Genomic DNA, 19072 nt, shown 5'->3' with positions numbered 1-19072 from the left:
CACACACGCATTTCTCTAGACAAATGAGCCACACAGGCAGTCAGTATTGCATGAGGGGTGAGGGGAAGGTGTCTGTGGATCTGGGCAGGGATTGGCTGAGTAGGTAGACTCTGAGCACGGTTTAGATAGGAAGAGAAAAAGGAGGACAGAGGTTCTGATGGACCTTGAACAGAAGGAAAGAGTTGTGTGTGTGTGTGTGTGTGTGTGTGTGTGTGTGTGTGTGTGTGTGTGTGTGAGTCTGTAGTGGGAAAGTACCAGGTAGGCTCCCAGAACAATGAGGGGCAGTCAGGGAGTGCTCTTTGGAAGCCGAAGTGGGAAGAATGGAAGGGGAGATCGGAGTCTGATCACACAGGCTGACCACTGGGTTCAGAGATTCCAGAGAGCAATGGCTCTCCTTGTTAAAAACCGGAGTTCCCAGGGTTGCTGGCTTAGTGGGTAGGGATGGGTCCAGGAATCTTAGTTCTAATAAGCACTATGCCAGGTGAGCATATCACTGATGGACTGAAGCAATGCCCTAAGAAGTCCTGCGTGGAGGCAGGGGGCTGTTTTTGTGCAGCACAGGCTGGGAGAGGAAGAGGAGGGGAATCCAAGAGACAGGAGGGCCTGGACTAGGAAGGAAGTGTCTGGAGGAGAAGAGAAGTCCCAGCAGAGCTTGGAAGTTTCTGGCTGTGGGACAGAGAAGCCAAGGGAAGAGACTCTTTTATGGCCCTCTTGTCAATTCTGTCATCTATTCATCAAGCATTTATTGAGCATCTATTTAGGTGCCAGGTGCTGGGGACACAGAGATGAAAGGCGGAGCCCCCGCCCTTAAGGAGTTCGAAATTTAGAGGAGGAGATGGGATGTGTAGCCCAACAATTACAATCAATGTCACAAGAACAATGTTAGAAGTATGCACAGGAGGCTAGAGAGCAAAGGTCAGGCCTGGGTGGGTGGGTGGAAGGCTGGGAGGCCTTAGTTAAAGGATGAGTGTTTGAAGGAGCCTTTGAGGACAGGTCAGGAGGGGATAGCCCCTTTGAATAAAGACTCCAGAGTTAGTCTTGGATCCGAGTTTGGCCATGAAGCCATGAGAAGAGCAACTTCTGTGCTTCGGTGTGCTCCCCTGAGGGGAACCAAGAGCTGGGTCTCTCTCTTAGTATTGATGGTGAACACCAGGCAGGCTTTACCGTGGATCTTGTCCACAGTGAGGCTCAAGTGTGAACCTTGTCTGCTAGTGGCCAGAGACCGGAAAGAGACAGAGGCGTGTCTGATGTTGACCTGGAGTCAGGATCTCATCTAGACTGGAAGCCCCAGTGACCACACAGAGCGGGCTTCTTTCTCTCTGACCACTCCTGGGGTGCCGAGCGTAGGCTTTCCGTGAGGTGATGACCTGATCGCGCCTGTCAGCTGGCACGGGGTAATTCTGGAGCACACAAGACAAGCGTGGTGTGTGGGATGCCAGAGTCGGGCAAAGCAGGCCAGATCTTTAATTCCTTTGGAGGACACAGCTGGGTGCCCATAGTGGTCCTTTAACAAGTGCCCCTGTCAGCAGACTGGGAAGAGGGGAGAATAGGTAAGGCTTGGAAAACATCCTACCTCCCCAAAGGGGAAAATCCTCCCTTCTGCTGTGTGACAGTTGAGAGAGGCAGACTGAAGGAGGAGGTGCTCTATCCCAGGTGCAGGGAAGGGTTAAGCCTTGAGGCAGGCAGGTTCTCCCCAGAACTGATGCTAATCACTGGTTCACACCACATTAATTACCCAGCCACAGGGGGGAGTGTGTTAGAGTAAATTAGCAGGTGAGTTCAAAGGGGCCACTCCCTGCATTCCTTAATTAAGAGAGCAGCTGGCAGCCAGGGCTGCTACTCCTGTCTCCCTGGGGCCTTTCTGGGAAGCTGGAGTCAGGAGGAGTCTGCGAATGCATACCGAGGATGGAGAAGTGGATTCATCTGCCATGTGGAGCAGCCTGGGCCTCACTACATTTCTACCACTGGCTGCAGGAAGCGTGAGCAGGTGGCCGAGCAACCTGCCTGAACAGAAAACCCAGGGCTGCTTGGTGCAGAGATTCAGGCTGGGAAGGGTTGGGTGAGGGTGAGCCAAGTTGTGTTTGCAATGCCCAGTCTGCACAGGCAGCATGGGGCCATGATTCTTCCACAGGGAGAAGTGAGAAGGTTGTGAGAAGGCTAGGAGACCAGGAGACAAGAGAGCCAGGCAGGGAAAGAGGCTAAGGCAGTAGCTGTGAAGGAAGAGGCATTCAGCAGACTCCTAGGGGGCCAGGGGTAAAGGGAAAGGACCCGGTGGTACTGGGGAGTGGGTAGCCTCTAGGTGCAGCTCTGAGGCGAGATGTACAGCTGGGGCTGAAGAGGGCAGGCAGAACTCTGCTGCTCTGTCAAACTTGAAGGAGGGTCTTGTGGACTGAGATCTTGACCAGACCAAGGCCAGACTGGAGTTATTCCTACTACGCAAGTTTCTAAAAAGCAAGAAATTGTTTAATCAGTTAATTGGAAGGAGGCTAGTTATGTTCATGGGGTCTCCTGTGTTACAGGTTGGCCTTGAACTCACTGGTAATAAAGGATGACCTTGAACTTCTGACCCTCCTGTCTCTACCCCCTGAATGCTTCCAGTTTATGGGTAGCAGGGGACTGAATTATATGCTTTGTGCATCCTAGGTGAACACTCTTACCGGTTATGGCCCCAGCACAGTTTCAATCCTATCGGAACTATAACATTTGAAATGTCTGATTGGCTTTTTGTTCCTCATTTTCCTCTTTTTCTGGCTCTCCCTGCCTCCGGAGCGCAGCTCTGCTCAGTTCATCAGGCACCTTTGCTAATCTTCCGTGTGAGTGGGTTGCTGCTCTGTGAATTGCTAATAGATCATGTAACCAGGTTTGAAGTTTTCTTTTTCAATACCTTGTAAGCCACACCTGTGAGATCTGTCAGCAGATGCCAAGCCGCTGGGCCCCAGCAGCCCCTCCCTAGCCAGCCTTCTTGGGAGCTGTGGTACAGCAGGAAGACAGGGCCTGAGGCAAAACACGATGGGAAAGTACTACTTCAGCCACGCTCTAGAAATAGCCACTGTCATTGAATACAGCTTACTGGTCGCCCCTGAGATGGTGCCGGCCCGGTCTCCTACAGACCTCACCCTGGCTCTAGCCTGGTAAAGAGGCGGCAGGGATGATGTCTTTAGTGAGCCAGGGGCGTGGTGCGCAGAGAGGGAGAGAAGGGGTGTCCATCTTAGGGCCCCTCTGCTTTTGAGGCCATGAGACACCTTTCTAGAGAAGTGAAGGAAGGCTGCATAAAAGAAAACAAAGCCTCCACGGGGTTTTATTAAGGTAGAGAAGGGGAACTGGAAACCCATTTATGCATGCACCCTTCACCAACACTTGTTGGGTTCTCAGCTCGTGCAGATCAGTGCATCGAATAAACAGTCACTGAGCATACATCCAGTGTGTGTGATCCCCATGAGGTCAGAACTCACATGCTGGGTGGCAGCAATCCTGTGTTGATGAGGAGAGTGACCATCGCTATTGGCGTGCTCCACGTGGAAAACGTTCTAGAAACAAGTAGACACGGACTACTTCCTGAACCGATTGAGGAACTCCACGGAGTCTCTACTGAGGCCCCGTGAGCAGTGTGAGAGGCAGGGGCAGACTTGCAGAGGGCTTGCAAGCTGCTGCTGCTTCCAGCAGTTCGGAAGGAACTGAGACCACAAAGGACTCAGAGCTTCTCATTTAAGTGAGAATGTTGACTTCATTTCTTAGCCAAATCTAAACCAACCCGGAACTGAAAGGAATCCCAAGGCACGCACGCAACCCTCTTGCTTCCATTTTGTCTTGAGTCTAAACTGTGTAGCCACGTACAACACAATGACCAGGTGTCCGTATAGCCTGGACTATTCTGGACTCACAATGTAGCTGAAGATGACACTAAACTTCTGATCCTCCTGTCTCCACCTCAGGAGTGCTGATACCTCAGGTACCCATCACCACATGGCTTTCTGAGGTGTGGCCAGGACTTTCCGCATGCCTAGCAAGTACCAACCGAGCTCTGCTCCCAGTCCCCGTATTTTACGGTGTAGTTTACCCGTGAATGGGTCAGAGCCCTGTAGGTAGCACAACTCTTGAGGGGGCCAGCAGAGGGCAGTCACGGGACTCCCAGCTATGGGCTTCCTTCTCCCTTTAAGGAGAAATTCCAGGCTGTTGTACTACACTCCACCCAGACACTGGAGTCTCTAGGTAGTGTGGATCTACAGAGCTCAGGTCACTAGAAGAGGCACAGTCAACACATTCATACATAAAGGTTTGCATTTAGCTCCGACTTGGAGAGAAAAAGATGTTTCCCAGTACAGAATGTGTGGGGCTGCAGGTGGGTAGTTCTGTGACTAGTGACATCAGATGCTGGTGGCGCGGTAGCCTACAGTACTCTCCAGTGCCCTTCCTCAGTGTCAAGAGGGTCTGTCCCTTGAGAACCGATGGTCACTTTTCCCCTGTGAGACACGTCCCTCCCACGGACTGGATGCTAACACCCCACAAACCGGGGACAGTATGGGCTGAAAAGTATGGCCACCTGCAATTTGGGTTCTGCATTTTCTTAGTAATGGTTCATTTTTGAAAAAAAAAAGTTTGTTTATTCCTTTCTAAACCAAGGGAAAAGGATATTTTCAGTTGCACACATGAAGGACCCCGAATTTATAGAAATAAAATATAAGCTTAAACAGGGAGGGCACCCCACTAGAGAACTCAGAAAGTAAACAAAGGGCCACATCCCAGGAACTGGCCAAACCACAGAATGGGATGTATGGTTTAGCAACCTTAATTGCAGAAGGGCTGTAAACCCACAAAAGGCCAATTCCGGGCTGCTGACCACCTGTGACGAACTGACCAGGGCGTCAGAGATGGGCAAACAAGATTTGTGGGAAACAAGGAGATGATAACCACCATTTACTTAGGGAGAGATGATTAACTCATACCAAGGTTTGAGGAATTTACAACGTGTAGGTCAGGAAGACATCTACTTCCCCTGGTCAGTAATCACATAGCCCTTCCCCCCCGTCACAAGCTAGGGACCCCTCCCAAAGGCTTGTGGTTTTTGTCTTTAAAAGCTGATCGTAACTGAACCTCGGGGCCGATTGGTCTAAAAGCTGACCGAGAGGCCCATCTGCAGATGCCTAATTAAAGCCTCTTGCATGTTGCATCAATTGGTGCGTGGACTCTTGATTCTTGGGGTGATGAATCCAGCTTGGGGACCCCTCCTCAATTCGGGGTACCCCAACACACACAGGTCTGTAAAGACAGATACCAGGGAGAGAGCAAAGTTCCTGAGTAGCCAGAAGTAGTGTGTGTGTGTGTGTGTGTGTATACAAGGGTTTCTTACCCATCTGAGCCAAACAACCTGTTTTCAGTTTTTTTAAATTTCCAATCCATTGTGGACTTGTACTTTTGAAGACTGTAATAAAAACAAATCACTAGAAAAGCAAAATAAAAAAGGCATACCTATAAAATACAAGCTCTAATTTTTTATGATTGTATTAAACAAACATTAAATTGCTATAAAAGTTTCTAAATATTTGCTGTAACTTTTGTACTTGTCACAGATTTCTTGAAAGCAGTTCACAGACCAGCATCAGCCTGGTTCTCTGGTGTAAGGGAAATGGGACAACTCAGGAAGGAGGTAGTCTGCGATCCCTGGGAACCACTGGAATGTCTGGAGGCTTCCAGGGCCTTAGCAACAGTGTTTTCCTTCATGAGCTGACGTGTCTATGTTTCGATCTTTTGGTAAGGGGACAGTTTTTCTATGAAGGGAGTAGCAACCGCTTGGGGTCTACAAGCACACTCTGGCTGACCCATAGGGGTCCTCTGCCTCTAGAATGTCTGGTTTGAACTTCTCTCTGAGTGGCAAAGAGAGAGGAGCTCAGTGTTGCCTGGACACGGACAGGATTGGTGATGGGAGAGACCGGGACGAGGGAGGAAAGAGGTTGGTGCGGGAGAAGGGGAAGAGGACAAGGGAATAGAAGAGAAAGAGTAGATGGTAGGGTGGGCGGTCTTCCTAGTTCCCCGTCTACAGGGCAGAACCATAGGCAATTAAGGGGATGGATGCGTTTCCATAATGTGTCTTGTAAACAGAGCAGCCCATTTAAAAGCACTTGCAAATTGCCTGGGGATCACATTGAAATTCAGATCGTCATCCAGCAGGTCTGGGTTTGGGTCTGAGCAGCTGCTTTTCTCTAAGTACCAGGTAACAACAATGGTGTTGATGTTGGGGAGCCTGGGGAGCTTCTATATAAGATGTTAGCGGTCTGAGGTGCCGATAACACTGATGTCTCCTTTGTAGGTAAGTCAGATTCTGCTGTCTGCAATCCCAATGAAACTGGGCCTGAAGGAGCACGTGTCAGATCTTTTCCTGAGTGTCGATGCCTCAAACCAGCGGATGAACCACAGGAAACAGATGTACATAGTTATTTTAACAAAATAGATTTACAACCATTTTTTTAAACAAGAAAGCAGTGACAGACTTTTCTGGTGCACTCTGCAATCTGGAACTCTGGGTAAGCTGAGTTCTGTCTCTGAGCTGAACTTGCTCAGAGCTGCAGGTGAAGGCAGAGTCCTTGCTGTCTTCAGGGCTCTGGCCCTATTGTCAAGATTCTATGAAATTATCCAGGCAACACATTTGCTGGCTGACCTTGGTGCTGCCGAACATCTGAGGGGTCTTTTAGTCCTGTAGTCACAGCTTCATGCTTGGCTTTCAGGCTAAATGCAAGCATATTCTCTTTTTGTATGAAATCTATTTATCTTCGTGTATTTATTCACAGACACACGTATCTGTCTGTGCTTAGTATCTGGTATCTTATTATCTAGTATCTTATCCTTTGCCTGTTATGTTACCTATGCTGTCTATCATCTATCTATCTCTATATACTCACCTATGCATCTATCATTTATCACCTCTATCTATCATCTATTTATCTCCATCATCTATCTATCAATCATCTGTCTATCTGGAAGAAACACCCTTTTCCATTTGCATTGAAAGAAGAGATATGTGGCTCTGGGTCCCACCAATTGTACTTCTGGAACTGTTTGTGTGTGTGTGTGTGTGTGTGAAGGTGGGAATTGTTCATTCCCATGCGATTGCCTGGTTTCCCACTCAGAAGAGAACCCACAGTTCAGGAGTGCCTGGCCAGGAGTAGGGCACAGGGGCCCCCCTCCCTGTGGACTCAGGAACTGGATGACCCACAGAAAGCTGGAAGCAACTGGGCAGCACTGGGGAACAACAAGGGAGCACTGTGGGCTGGAGGTGAACATGGGCAGATGGAGGGAGGCACTGCGCTACCAGGGAATCCCATCATCAGACACCAAGGGGTTATTGGCTTTTCATGCTGTTTGGATCCAGATCATTCGTGGTGATCTCACTCAGCGGCTGTCTTTTCGCTGGTTTGTTCACCGTTGCATAGATGTGATTGTCCTGCAGGAAAGGTAGGTCAGTACGGGGAAGCAGGCATGTGTCAAAGGATGAGGAAGGGCAGGGGTCCCTGCTTACTTGTACTTCTGTAGTGAGCTCCTTAGGTCTGGCTGTGGGAGGAGAAACATTCGGTTCAGAAAGTCTGCATTCATCTTCTTTCATCTCTTGGCTAGTGCCCTTCCCTAGAGAGTACAGACCACAGGAAGAATTAGGGATTGGGATCTTCCCATCTACCTCTGGACCCAACTCCATCTTTCTCTTATCATGCAGAAATGTCTGAATGCAAATGTCACCTGAACAGGTTCTAGACTTTAGAAGAGAAAGAAGGAGGTGATGGGAAGTTAGATGGATAAAGACTGTTGTACTGATAAAAGGAAAAGAAGCTAAACGCTAACCCAAATCCTAACTGGGTATCCAGTGAGGGAAGAAATTGGTCCTGGGCTTAGAAAGAACACCTTTCAGACTCTTGGATTGGTGGGGATGGTCTATCTTGATGAATAAGTGAGCTTCCGGAAGGCTCATCAAAATTTTCTTGGCAGAAAGAGCTACCAACTTGAATAAATATGTCTTGCTTTAGAAGTCTATTAAAGCAATCACTTTTGCCCTAGACTAAATAGAAAATAAGAACATTGTCCCCATGGAGGGAGAGGTGGGTTGATTTAAATATCTATAGGTACATTTAAAGACCTAGAAACAAATTGGAACTGGACATCCTTGAAACTGATAGCCATTTCTTTAAGTATGGCTTGAAATAAATGAGGCTTCAAGGGGAGTAAACATGTAGATATACAAAGTGTTTACTTTGAAAGCCAGCAGCCATGCTTAAATATCATCACCAAGACAGGGAGAAGAAGTTACAGAGAAATGAGAAAATTCAAGTATCTAACTAGCCTTTTCAGAAGATAACCCTGGAGGAACTTGGTGCGCAATCTGCTTGTCCCAGAATGAGAAATCACCAGGAAGCCACTTATGTACCAGTGAACCCATTACTTGTAGCTGTATTTTATCTCATTAATTTAAAGCCTCACAATATCCCTGACAGGGAGATAATTTGATGACTCTTAGAGAGCTCTGATCAAGCTACAAGTGGCAGGGTTGGGAGTTGGCCATTGATTTGTCCTCTCTATCATATTTCCTTTCTGATGTGTTAGTATCCAAAGAAGACTCATCCTGGGTACCACACTGTCCACGGTGGGTGTGTGAGTACGGACCTGTGCACCCTAGCTCTTATTTACTTCTATCTCTTAGCAGACTTGGGGACTGCTGAGTTTAGTGAGAGCAGCTTAAGGCCTTCTTCAGTGTTTTACCTCCTGTCATATTCCATGCCACAGATTATCTTTCAAATGTGAAGGCCACCAATATAAATCATATCTATCTTGTAAGAATTCTTTGGTTCATGCTTCTATTCATGCCTGAGTGTGTAATAGTGGGTTTGTATCTCCGTGACTGCGATCACGTGAGGCTGGACATCTCTTTGTGTATACTGAAAACTCTCTGTGTCCTTCTGAGTGTTCCTTTGTGGGACTTGGGAAGAAAAGTCTCTCTTCTCATGTAGGACTCAGGTAAAGAGAATGGCTATGTCTGTCAGGCTGTGTTTTGTCAAAGGCTGGCAAATGCCAGAGATTTAGCAAGTGAGGAATCAAAAAAGAGTTACTAACCATCTTTTTTACAGGGCCTGAAGAAGTGAATTAGAAACACAGTGGCAAGGACTATCCCACACAGCAGGCTTGCAAGTAGCCAGGCAATTGACCGGTTGCTGATGGCAGACAAGACTTGAGAACCTGAGAATGGGGAAGGAACTATGTGCATTGTCGAAATTCAGAAATACATTCCAAACCGACACAGGAGACACAATGGACAGCTTAAAAATAAAACAAACAAACAAACAAACAAAAAACAAAACCCCAAAACCAAAACACATGGCCCTGAGAAGCCTTGTAAGTGGGAAAGACGGTACAGAAGGGACTAGCATGACTGATCATGCTATGGATGGCCCTGTAACCCCTCCCCCCTGGGGCTCCCCACCCTCTGCCAGTGCAGAGGATAGACATTCCAGTCTGGGTCTGTAGATCATTAAGTAGAACCATTATTGTGCTAGGTGTGGTGGGGGGTGGCAGAGGAGTGAGAGCTGCCTGAGGCTCGGAGATCATGTGGGACAAAACATACCAACCAAGGGGAACTTCCGGGGCTCACTCCTCTCTCTGGAGACATTATTTTTTGCTTCGCAGGAATAGTTCCGAGCACTCCACTCTGGCTTCACTGAGATGAGGAGGGCGGCGACTCGGCCAGCGGAAGCCAGGGAGTCCCCTAGGATCTCTCCATCAAGGTAGAATGAGCACAAGATTGGAAGGGAGCCACTCTGGACCTCACAGAGAAACTCCACCGTGTCTCCCGCAGCAGGGTTAGTGGCTTCGTGGCGCAGAGTAACCGCAGGATGGGATACGGGCACTGGATGACACAGGGAGAGTCAGTCTGACTGACCAGGATCCAGGATACTTTCTCCCCTGGGACCCCAACATACTCCCAGCGAGGCCAGCTGGACCCCTGAGGAGTGTCTCTCTTCCCTTATCTGCTTACCCTGTACTTGGATCTCCAGTCGTTGGCTTCGTTTCTGGATTAGGCCGTCCTTAGTGTCCACCGCACACTGGTAAAGCCCAGAGTCTGCCTCCTTGATTTCTGAGATGTGGAGTATTGGGTTGTGACTCCTGTTCTGAATGGCATGACCATCCTTGTAGAAAGAGTAAAAGGACCACAAGGCTAGCTTCTGGGGGTGCAGCTTTGTCTGACACCTCAGGACCAGCGGTCTCCCCTCTTGGAAGAATGGAGGGAGGACAGAGCTCAGCACAGGAGTCTGGAACAACTCTGGGGAGACATAAGCCCAAGGCTCAGGAAGAAAGTCCCAGACGGCGTAGCCCTGGAGGCCAAGGACTGATCTCCGCATCACTCAGGCTATCACTCCTAGACCTGCACCACTCCTCCCCCCAGTCCCCATCACTCAGGCTATCTATCGCTCTGAGACCCAGAGGAGAAACAACTTCATCCTCAGAGCTTGTCCATTGTCCTCATGCAGTGAGTCTGAAATGACTCCTACAAAGCCAGGTCCTGTGAGAACCCCGGACACTCAGAGCCAGAAGACCCCTTAGTGGTTGTGGTCCTCAGAGGGGAAAGATGGGTAGATGAGTTGGCCCAGGGTTCTTCCAAATCCCTTGCAACCTCTGGCTACATGTTGGACATCATTGTGGATATCTCAGGACCCGATGAATTGGCTCAGCATCGTCTAGAGTAAGGGGTCCTAGAGAGCCACTGACTTCCAGGATCCCTGAACCTACCTTACTGTTCCACCAGGCCTCTCCAACTGGTGACTCACCTTGGACTTCAATCATGACTGGTTCTGAGGCTTGTTCAAAATCCACCACTTTCCCACCGCAGCTGTAATTCCCGCTGTTTCTCACTGTTACTGTCCTTATGGACAGAGGGCTGTTGTTCACAGAGAAATTAAGGAATTTTCCATCTTTGTAGAACTTCACCTGGGACAGTGTGTGGTTCGTTGCGCTGCATTGTAGAGTCAGTGTGTCTCCTTCAAACACAGGGTTTGGATGGACTTGGAGATGTACCCTAGCTGTGAGATATGGGACAGAACCAGCCATGGAATGACAGGTCCCATTGCTTTACTGTTCTCTGAATGTTCCAGATGTAGGCCTCACACTAGGGACAGAGACTCCTGCACAGTGCCTTTGTTTCTGGGTCTTCACGCGAGACCAGGGTGAGGCAAGAACTCAACTTTCTTTTCTTCTGCAGGCCTGCTCCCGACCACTCTCTTTAGTCTTCTGCTTCCCCAAACCCCATCCACTCCTGTGCCTTCTCCTGGCTTTCTGCCCTCCCATCTTCCTCTTCCCATTTTATTTCCATCACCACACTGTCAAGTTTTCCAAGGCGATTTCATCCTCTCCGTTGTCTGACCTCACTCCTCTTGATTCTGTTCCCACCTTCCTCTGTTGGTTCAAATCCCCCAGTGTGACATTTTCTTCAGCCATTATGCCTGCTGAGAGCTACATAAATGCCCACCAGGAAAACAACAGCAACAAAAAACAACTTCTTGTCTAGGTTTCCCCAGACCTAGGGTTCATCTCTACTCTGAGAAGGGAATTCCGTTTCCCATCAGTCTAGGTGAGATGTGCTTTCTCTGTCTGTCCTCCTAAAAGGCTCTCTGAGCTCTGATGTGGGCAAGAGAAAGGGTCCCAAAGATTTACCATCATCTGCAGGGCAGGCATGTTGGGTGTGTTAGACACGACTAGCTCAGACCACCTTAGGAGTCTAGACAAATGGTCTAAGATTCATGAAGAGTAATCAGATAAGGAGTGCTGACTTTGGTTCCATCACCTCCTGCCTTTGCCTGCATCTCCCTGGACGCTTAGGGCCTCCCGTGCCACCTAGAAGCAGAACAGTAATGTTCATATGCTTTCTACTACTGCCCTTTGTATTGGCTCCAAGAATGAACTTGAATGACTTCTGCATGCATCACAGAGGTCAAGAGGTCCACAGCTCAGAGATTTTCCTCTGCTTGATGGGAAACACCATGAAGGCTACGAGACAGGAGGAGATGGAGGGCAGAGGAGCTGAGAAGAAAAGAAGACTAAGACAAAGATGGGGCTTTCCTGACTGGAAAAGGGACAGGAGTCCAAACCTTGGTACCACAGAGCCACACTGAGAGGACAGGAAGCAGCTAGAGCCATGTTTAAGAGACTATGAGGGACCTCAGAGCTATCCTGCAAAGACTCCTGTGATATTAGAAGCACCTGGAGCCTGAACCAGTGGAGACTTGTTCTTCCCTTTTCCTGGACTCCAGCTAGGGATTCTGATGATGGAACCTTCTCTGGGTCTTCCTTGGAAATGAGGGTCAACAAGGGTACTGTCATATCCCTTCCCATTAAAATGTTGGCCCAGGAATCAGAAGAGACATGTTAGACTTACAATTTGTCCCAACACAGGAATCTGTAAGAGATCAAAGTAATAAAATTAGCAGAAAAACTTTCATATCAATGAGTGGTATTTATATCATTTTAAGCTGCCAAATACCTAGGCCCAAGACACCTAGAACCTGCTACCCAACCACCTAATCACTAAACCATCCAGTTACTTCCCCCAACTGTTTAACTAGTAAACGTTTATAGTGGATATATTCCCTACCATACCCAACCCGCACCTGATCAAAATTTGCCCTCCCAGACAGGTCCTCCCTAGAGCAGCAATTAGAATTCTTCATAGAATCCTATTGTATCACTATTACTCTTCGGAGTACTAAGCAGTATTTTAATTAATTTGTGAGACAGGGCCTTACTCTGTAGCCTGGAACTTATTATATAGTCCAGGCTGGCCTCTGACTCATGGAAATGCTCCTGTTTCAACCTCCTGGGTGCTGAGATGACAAGTGTTAGCTACTGTATGTTTTGAATTTGTCCTAAGTTGCCAGCATGTTATTGTTTAATTTTTCTCTGTTCAGAATGTAATCTGACTGCATGTCTTAGTGTTTCTTATACCCAGGACCTGTGCCTGGAACACTAAATTAATACTAAGTATGATGGTTAGTCTTTGCAGCTTGGTTGGATTAAGGAATGCCCAGGAGATTAGTAGAACACACCTCTAGGTGTGTCTATGAGGCCATTTCCAGGGATAAGTGGGTCATGAGAGCTCTGTTATAATGAGTGGATTCATCCTTTGATTGTTTCAGAATATGATGGTATTATTGGGAGGTGCCCAAAGTAGGAGATAGGACTATGGAGGGAGTAGTTCACTGGAGGTGTGCCCTGGAAGGGAATATCTTGTTCTCTGTCTCTTCCTTGTTTACATCCTGGTTACCATGAGGCAAGCAGCATTCCTCCATCATGCCTTTCTACCATGGTCTTCCTGCTTTACCACCTAAAAGCAATGAATCCAGTTGACCACATATTGAATCCTTTGGAACCATAAGCAAAAGTAAACATTACCTGCCTTAAGTCAATTTTGTCAAGCATTTTGTACCAGTAACTAAAAACTAACTACGGCAGGGTGGTGGATGAACAAGGGGCACACATGTGCCACAAGCTGTCACCCTCGCTGTTCAAACTGCTTCGGATACAGGTGGAGAATTTCAACCTAATTTTGTATTCAGCTCAGGGTCAGCACATTTATAGGGTTTTCAAGTTTTTTCAGAACTATAAAAGTCTCTTTCCATCCATCTCCCCCACCCTTCTCACCTATGAGCTTGATGTTGTAAAAAAGCAGGCAGAATTTGGAAGCAGATAGCCTTGACTGGATTTACAAATCTGCTTCTTTCTGTGTGAGCTAGGACAAAGTGCCCAAATTCCAAAAGCTTCCAATTCCTCATTTTGTCATATCATATAATTGGGAATGATAATAGTAATTTTTTTAGAATAGTAATTTTTTAATAGGTGGTTATAAAGGTTATATTGACCCACTGCCTGTGAAACTGCTTATCACACTAACTGAAAATGAAAAGAAGGTTGGACCTTGGAGCAGATGGGAATCTGCTCTGTAGTTAGGTTTTCCCTACTTTTCTTTCTCACTGGAAAATGACCTTGCAGTTACGAAATGCTGAGCACACAGGACTGAGAGTCCAGACGCTTATAACAAGACAGAAGTCACCCAGACAGCAGAGCCACTTCTGAGAGCTCACGTCACCAAGTCCCCATGACTTGTTGCTCCATTTTACAACAGAACCTTGGAGGGATGAGTGTGAAATAGGCCTCTGTAACCAAGATGGTCTCATACTGAGTGACACTTCCCTACGCAGCTCTTAAGATGAGGGCCCCAGGGCCTTAGTTAGATGTAGGTTAAAGTTGAGGTGACAATATGACAAGATTTCTAAGAGCTATTGTCAGACTAAGTTGTATTGTAGAGCCCTGGACGTTGGGAGCAGCTGGGAGCTTCTTGCTTCATAGTGGGAGTAAGAAGAGAGCTGAGCTCCCAGCACACCAACAGAGCATATTGAGACAAGGCAAAAGAGGATGAGGGACAGGGTTTGGAGACCATCTCTATCGGAATGTTGAAGGATGCAGGAGATACTTATCTATAAAGATACAGTAGAACATGGACACAATAGTGGCCTTCAGTTATTCTTCCAAAGAAGGGAAAGATTCATTGTGAGTTACTTTATGGGACAGAAAAGAGACTAATTATTGAAAATTAGAGGGATCAGGGAGGCAGATTTAACTCTACATGAAGAACTATCTCACAGTGGTCCCTTCTATGGAGGAACATGCTGCTTTGTCAAGCTATGGCTGCCATGGTGCCGAGGAGTGTGGGGAGGGAGGTGGGCTCCACTAGGAGAGGGAACTTGTCTAATTTTTGGCTCAGAGGAAAGCTAAGGATCATCTCTCAAACTTTTCCACATTTAATGTTGAGGCATACCCTATCATGTTTGATGCCAGGACCTCTCTTACTCTAGACACCGATAACCGATAATTACTAATTGTTGCAATTATCATGACCACATGCTGCACATTATTTAAAATGAATTTCTGTTTTCTAGTATATCTATTTATTTGCTTTTGAGACAGGGTTACTCTGTGTAGCTTTGGAGCCTGCCCTGAAACTCACTCTGTAGACCAGGCTGGACTCGAACTCACAGAGATCCTACTGCCTCTGCCTCTGGATTGCTGGGAAGGAGGAATGAGGAAAGCACGGGACTCAGCCTCTGATGGATAGGTGTTGCCATTCCTGTTTTGCTCTTTTTAACTCCAGGAAGGTTTCTGAGGGCCTTGGTTTCCCCATTGTTTAATAGGGATTAAAAAGAACTGCTCTAGAAAATTCTAATGGCTAGATACTACAAAGCAGCCATTCAATGGTTTTGTTCTGCTTCTCTTCTCCTTCTCTCTGTCCACAGCCGAGAGGAAGCAGCAGCTGTGCACTTACTGCAGCTGTTACCACATACCTACCCCTGGGGTGCATGTCTTAGGATGTTTTCTGAGATCTCTAGGCATCAAGTGTGGGATTCTTGTGTCTAGTTCTTCACTATACTGCATGCCAGGAAGCTGGTCATTCGTTCACCCCCACCCTCCACTCCAAGCTTTGCAGTTTGCTATCTAGATCCTGGTTTCAAAAATGAGATGCCTTGGACTTTATCCAGACAAGTCCCAAGGGCTGTTCCTTTCACGAGGTCATTCAACTTGCTCCTTGGGAACCTCGCACTAAAGTATATTCAACACAGGTAAGGCTGCTTCTGAGATAGTATGAGCATTAGACCTCTTCACATGCCAAGATGGCATTCTTAGAACACAGAGTGGCACTATGGTATGGGAGAGAGAACACAAAGCAGGGCAGGCGTTTTCCTCACAGGCTTCAGTTCTCACAGACTGTCCAGGAAGAGGTCATAGTTAGAAATAATTTTGCTTTTTCTGTTCCATGAAATAAACATAAAGCAGCAGAGATGCAAGCAAGCAAATAGAGCATTAGAAACACCTTTTCCTTCTTTTTCCACCCCCAAAGAAAGCTGTCAGTGGAAATTATCTATATGTCATAACTTTGGGGTACAGCAGGATGAACCTAGCTAGGAATGAGCTGAGTCTAGGAACCCAGAGACACTCTGCACCGCAATCTTTCACTTTTGGATTGATCAATCGTAACACGGCTGGTCAGTGTGTCTGGAAAAGAGAAGAGGAGAGACAGGGACTGTTGGACCAGTTAGATCCCAAAGTTCGCCAAACTCCCTACAGAGAGACAAGGTAGGCAGAAGAGGAAGGCAAGCTTGAGGGCTCTGGACAGCCAGTGTGCAGGGCTTTTGACCAAGTGAGAAGCATCTTCAACAAGCGGTTCTTGGAGAATGCTAAGGCGTCATAAAAGTAATGCTGCCTTCTGAGTCTCATCTCCTGCTGCTGAACAAAAGGCATAGAGCTTACACCTTTGTCTCTGATCTGCCCCCCCATACTCTCATGGGACTCCTTTCCTTCAGTAACAGTTTCCTTTTGGGATACCCCCCCCCCAAATTATCTCATAGGGTAAAAATGGCTTTGGGAAACACCAGGATCTTAGAGTCTGCCTCTAGTTTATTTCTGATGATGGGCCTGCTTTGCCAAGAACCTTGGCAAAGGAGCTAGGAAACACTGCAGAATGTTTCCACTCCATTCAAGCTTCCTGCAGCTTGCCAGTGTGCACACACTTCCCTAAGGCTCCAGGCACTAACTCACTGTGGGTCTGGAAAAGGAACGGTTAGGAACTGTGTCTCAAAGACCACTTTCCCAGAGGCCAGTAACTCACCGAAGAGCAGCAGAACCATCCACAGCAGCATGGTGCCTTTCCTGAGACAGAGCAGGCCAGACATCAGGCAGACCTGGAAATGGGGATATAGTAATTAGTCCTCTTGACCTGGGGTGAGTGGGTGGCCCTTCTGACCTAAGAGGAAGTGGAGAAGAAATCTGATAAGCTCAAATGGCTTTTCCTCTTTGGTTACATATATATTGATTTTATTCAACACAAAATATGAGGGAGTTAGTTAAAACACCAATAAGTACTTCCTATGGTTTCACAAGGCTCATGCCAGGGAACCAGGATAGGTAATAGCTGTGTATTATTCCTATTGGAAAAGCTTCAGCGACTGTTCAAATTCAATCTCAGCCTCCCCAAGTGATAGTGTAATATTGAAACCACTAATCATCCAACTTCCATCCCAGAGAGACCTCCAGCAGTCTGATGAAGTCCTTCCTTGCTATAGTCTGACTCTAGATTATTCTCCAAAAATCCATATATTAAAGGCTTGATCCCAGGTCTGTTTTAAGAGGTGGGGGTCAAGGTGACCTGGCCACCAGACTGCTACAGTCATTGAGGGCATGTCCTCAAAGGGCGTTGTGGGACCAGGGCTCTTCCTATTTCTTTCTTTGCTTCCCAGAAGCCATGAGGAAACAGGCACCATCATGTGCTCCCTGCCATGATTTACTGCTGAAGCACAGGCTCCGAAACAGATTCCACCATGTTGGGAATAGGCCTGATAGGATTTTCTAAGAGTAAAATGTGGACATGCGATGGCGCAGCATCTTCCTGAGAATGTATATGCATGGACACCAAAAGACACCCAAAGCGTGTTCACACAAGCTTTATCTGTAATAGATAAAAACTTGAAAGGACACAAAGGTCCCTCACAGAGATCTCCATTGACTCTGAGGACAGAACAGAACACATGACTTTGAGATGAAAGATGGAAGAATCTGGTAAAACAGCAGGGCGGGTTTTCTGGTAGCAAGTCTTTCTAAGGAAGTCTACATGAGACGTTCTATGTGGTTGGGAAAAAGCCTTCTAGTACTTATTGCTGAAGGCAAGAGCAGAAAGTGAGTTTCCTGTATTCTTGCCATAGATTCTGACTCAGTGGAACGGGACACTCACCTGACACTGACAGCCAGTGACCTGGCCACCAGACTGCTTCAGTATTCAAGTAGTAAGGAGGTGAGATAGAGTACAGTGTCTTGCTCACTCACCTAGAGGGCACCTATGTTTTCCTTTGTCATTCTTTGCCTATAGACTCCTGATCAGAGTTTTCTCCAACTTTGTTCAGCAAAGGATATGTGGGTGGGGCAGGTCAGTACAGGGAAGGAGACAGGGCGATGGGTAACCACAAATGGCCTCACACACAAGGCATCCTGGATGTTGTGAACATGGAATGGTCAAAGCAGCTCTCTGGCTTCATCTACTGTCATTGTGAGTGTGAAGTGAATCCCAACTTATCATGTCACCCCTGTAGGTGACACGCTTCTGTACCTACAGAGGTGAATGAGTTGGCTCTCTGAGCTCAGCTGGCTTACGGATGAAGTGACTTGAGAGAATAGCAGTAAGGTTACAGATCTCCCATGCCACAGATCTACTAGGACCCAGGTTATACCGAATGGAGACTGCTATATGTTAGGCTCCAAACCCATCACACCTTACATGGCAACATGACACTGTTACTAACAAAATCCACCAGAGAACCCTGCAATTGAGTTACAAAAGGAAAACTGCAAGTGTTTTGAGTAGGTTTATAATTTTGTGTTGGGCTATATTCATATCCTTGGCTGCAGGTTAGATGCCCCTGCAGGGGACTGGGCAGAAAGATAGGAGGACTGTCTTCCAAAAGTGACTAATTGTGTAGGTCACTGTCAGGGCAACAGCTGTGAGGGCCAGTGGTTGTTGGGGACTGGGAAATGTCAAGTTTAATTCCCAGGAGGTCAGAGGGTGAACTCAGGAGAATGGTGACTAGGGACAGCTCTGGGCACGGGGCAGCAGGATAGGTGTGGAGTCAACCACACAAGCTTGAATCCTTGCTTTGATTCTTGTCTTATTTGATTTTCAGTGTCTGTTGTTTGTGCTTGAGTGTATGCCTGTGTACCACATTCAGGCCAGTACCTTTGATGTCTAGAAGAGGGCCTTAGATTCCTGGGACTGGAGTTACAGCTGATTACGAGCCACCCTGTGCGTGCTGGGAATTGAACCCAGGTCCTTTGGAAGAGCCGCCAGTGCTCTTAACCACTCCAGCTCTCTTGTTTTGATTCTTAATCTGCTGAGAGACCTTGGCTAAGCTTGCAACAGTTTCGGTCTCAGGTCTTATCCCTAAGGTGAATAACTAATTATATTTCACCCTAAAAGTGAGATAAAAACACGAGGTGTGTAGACAATGCT

At 47.3% G+C, this 19072-nt stretch overlaps 1 protein-coding gene across 1 annotated transcript; it reads right to left on the bottom strand.

Annotated features, from left to right (window-relative positions):
* Window positions 1-6421: 6421 nt before the first annotated feature.
* Fcrl6 (Fc receptor like 6) lies at window positions 6422-10373 on the bottom strand. The gene is made up of 5 exons (XM_021231932.2): window positions 10010-10373; window positions 9599-9880; window positions 9091-9213; window positions 7511-7614; window positions 6422-7435 (listed from the first exon to the last, which is right to left on the bottom strand). Exons 1-5 carry the CDS (start codon window positions 10371-10373, stop codon window positions 7334-7336), a joined length of 975 nt encoding a protein of 324 aa, XP_021087591.1. The 3' UTR covers window positions 6422-7333.
* Between the last annotated feature and the right edge of the window lie 8699 nt (window positions 10374-19072).

The sequence above is a fragment of the Mesocricetus auratus genome, unplaced genomic scaffold, assembly GCF_017639785.1.
Source record: "Mesocricetus auratus isolate SY011 unplaced genomic scaffold, BCM_Maur_2.0 Super-Scaffold_100676, whole genome shotgun sequence".
Classification (NCBI taxonomy): domain Eukaryota; kingdom Metazoa; phylum Chordata; class Mammalia; order Rodentia; family Cricetidae; genus Mesocricetus; species Mesocricetus auratus.
Note: the sequence above shows the minus strand (reverse complement) of the source record. Positions and strands in the feature narration are given on the sequence as shown.

Excerpts from the sequence above, each read along its gene's own strand:
- Fcrl6 (XM_021231932.2), bottom strand. The coding sequence starts at position 10,373 with ATGCGGAGATCAGTCCTTGGCCTCCAGGGCTACGCCGTCTGGGACTTT. Across the intron at positions 9,881-10,009 it reads ACTGGAGATCCAAGTACAGG|TGCCCGTATCCCATCCTGCG; the intron begins GTAAGCAGATAA and ends TGTGTCATCCAG. Across the intron at positions 7,615-9,090 it reads CAGGCCCTGTAAAAAAGATG|GGAAGGGCACTAGCCAAGAG; the intron begins GTTAGTAACTCT and ends TGTACTCTCTAG.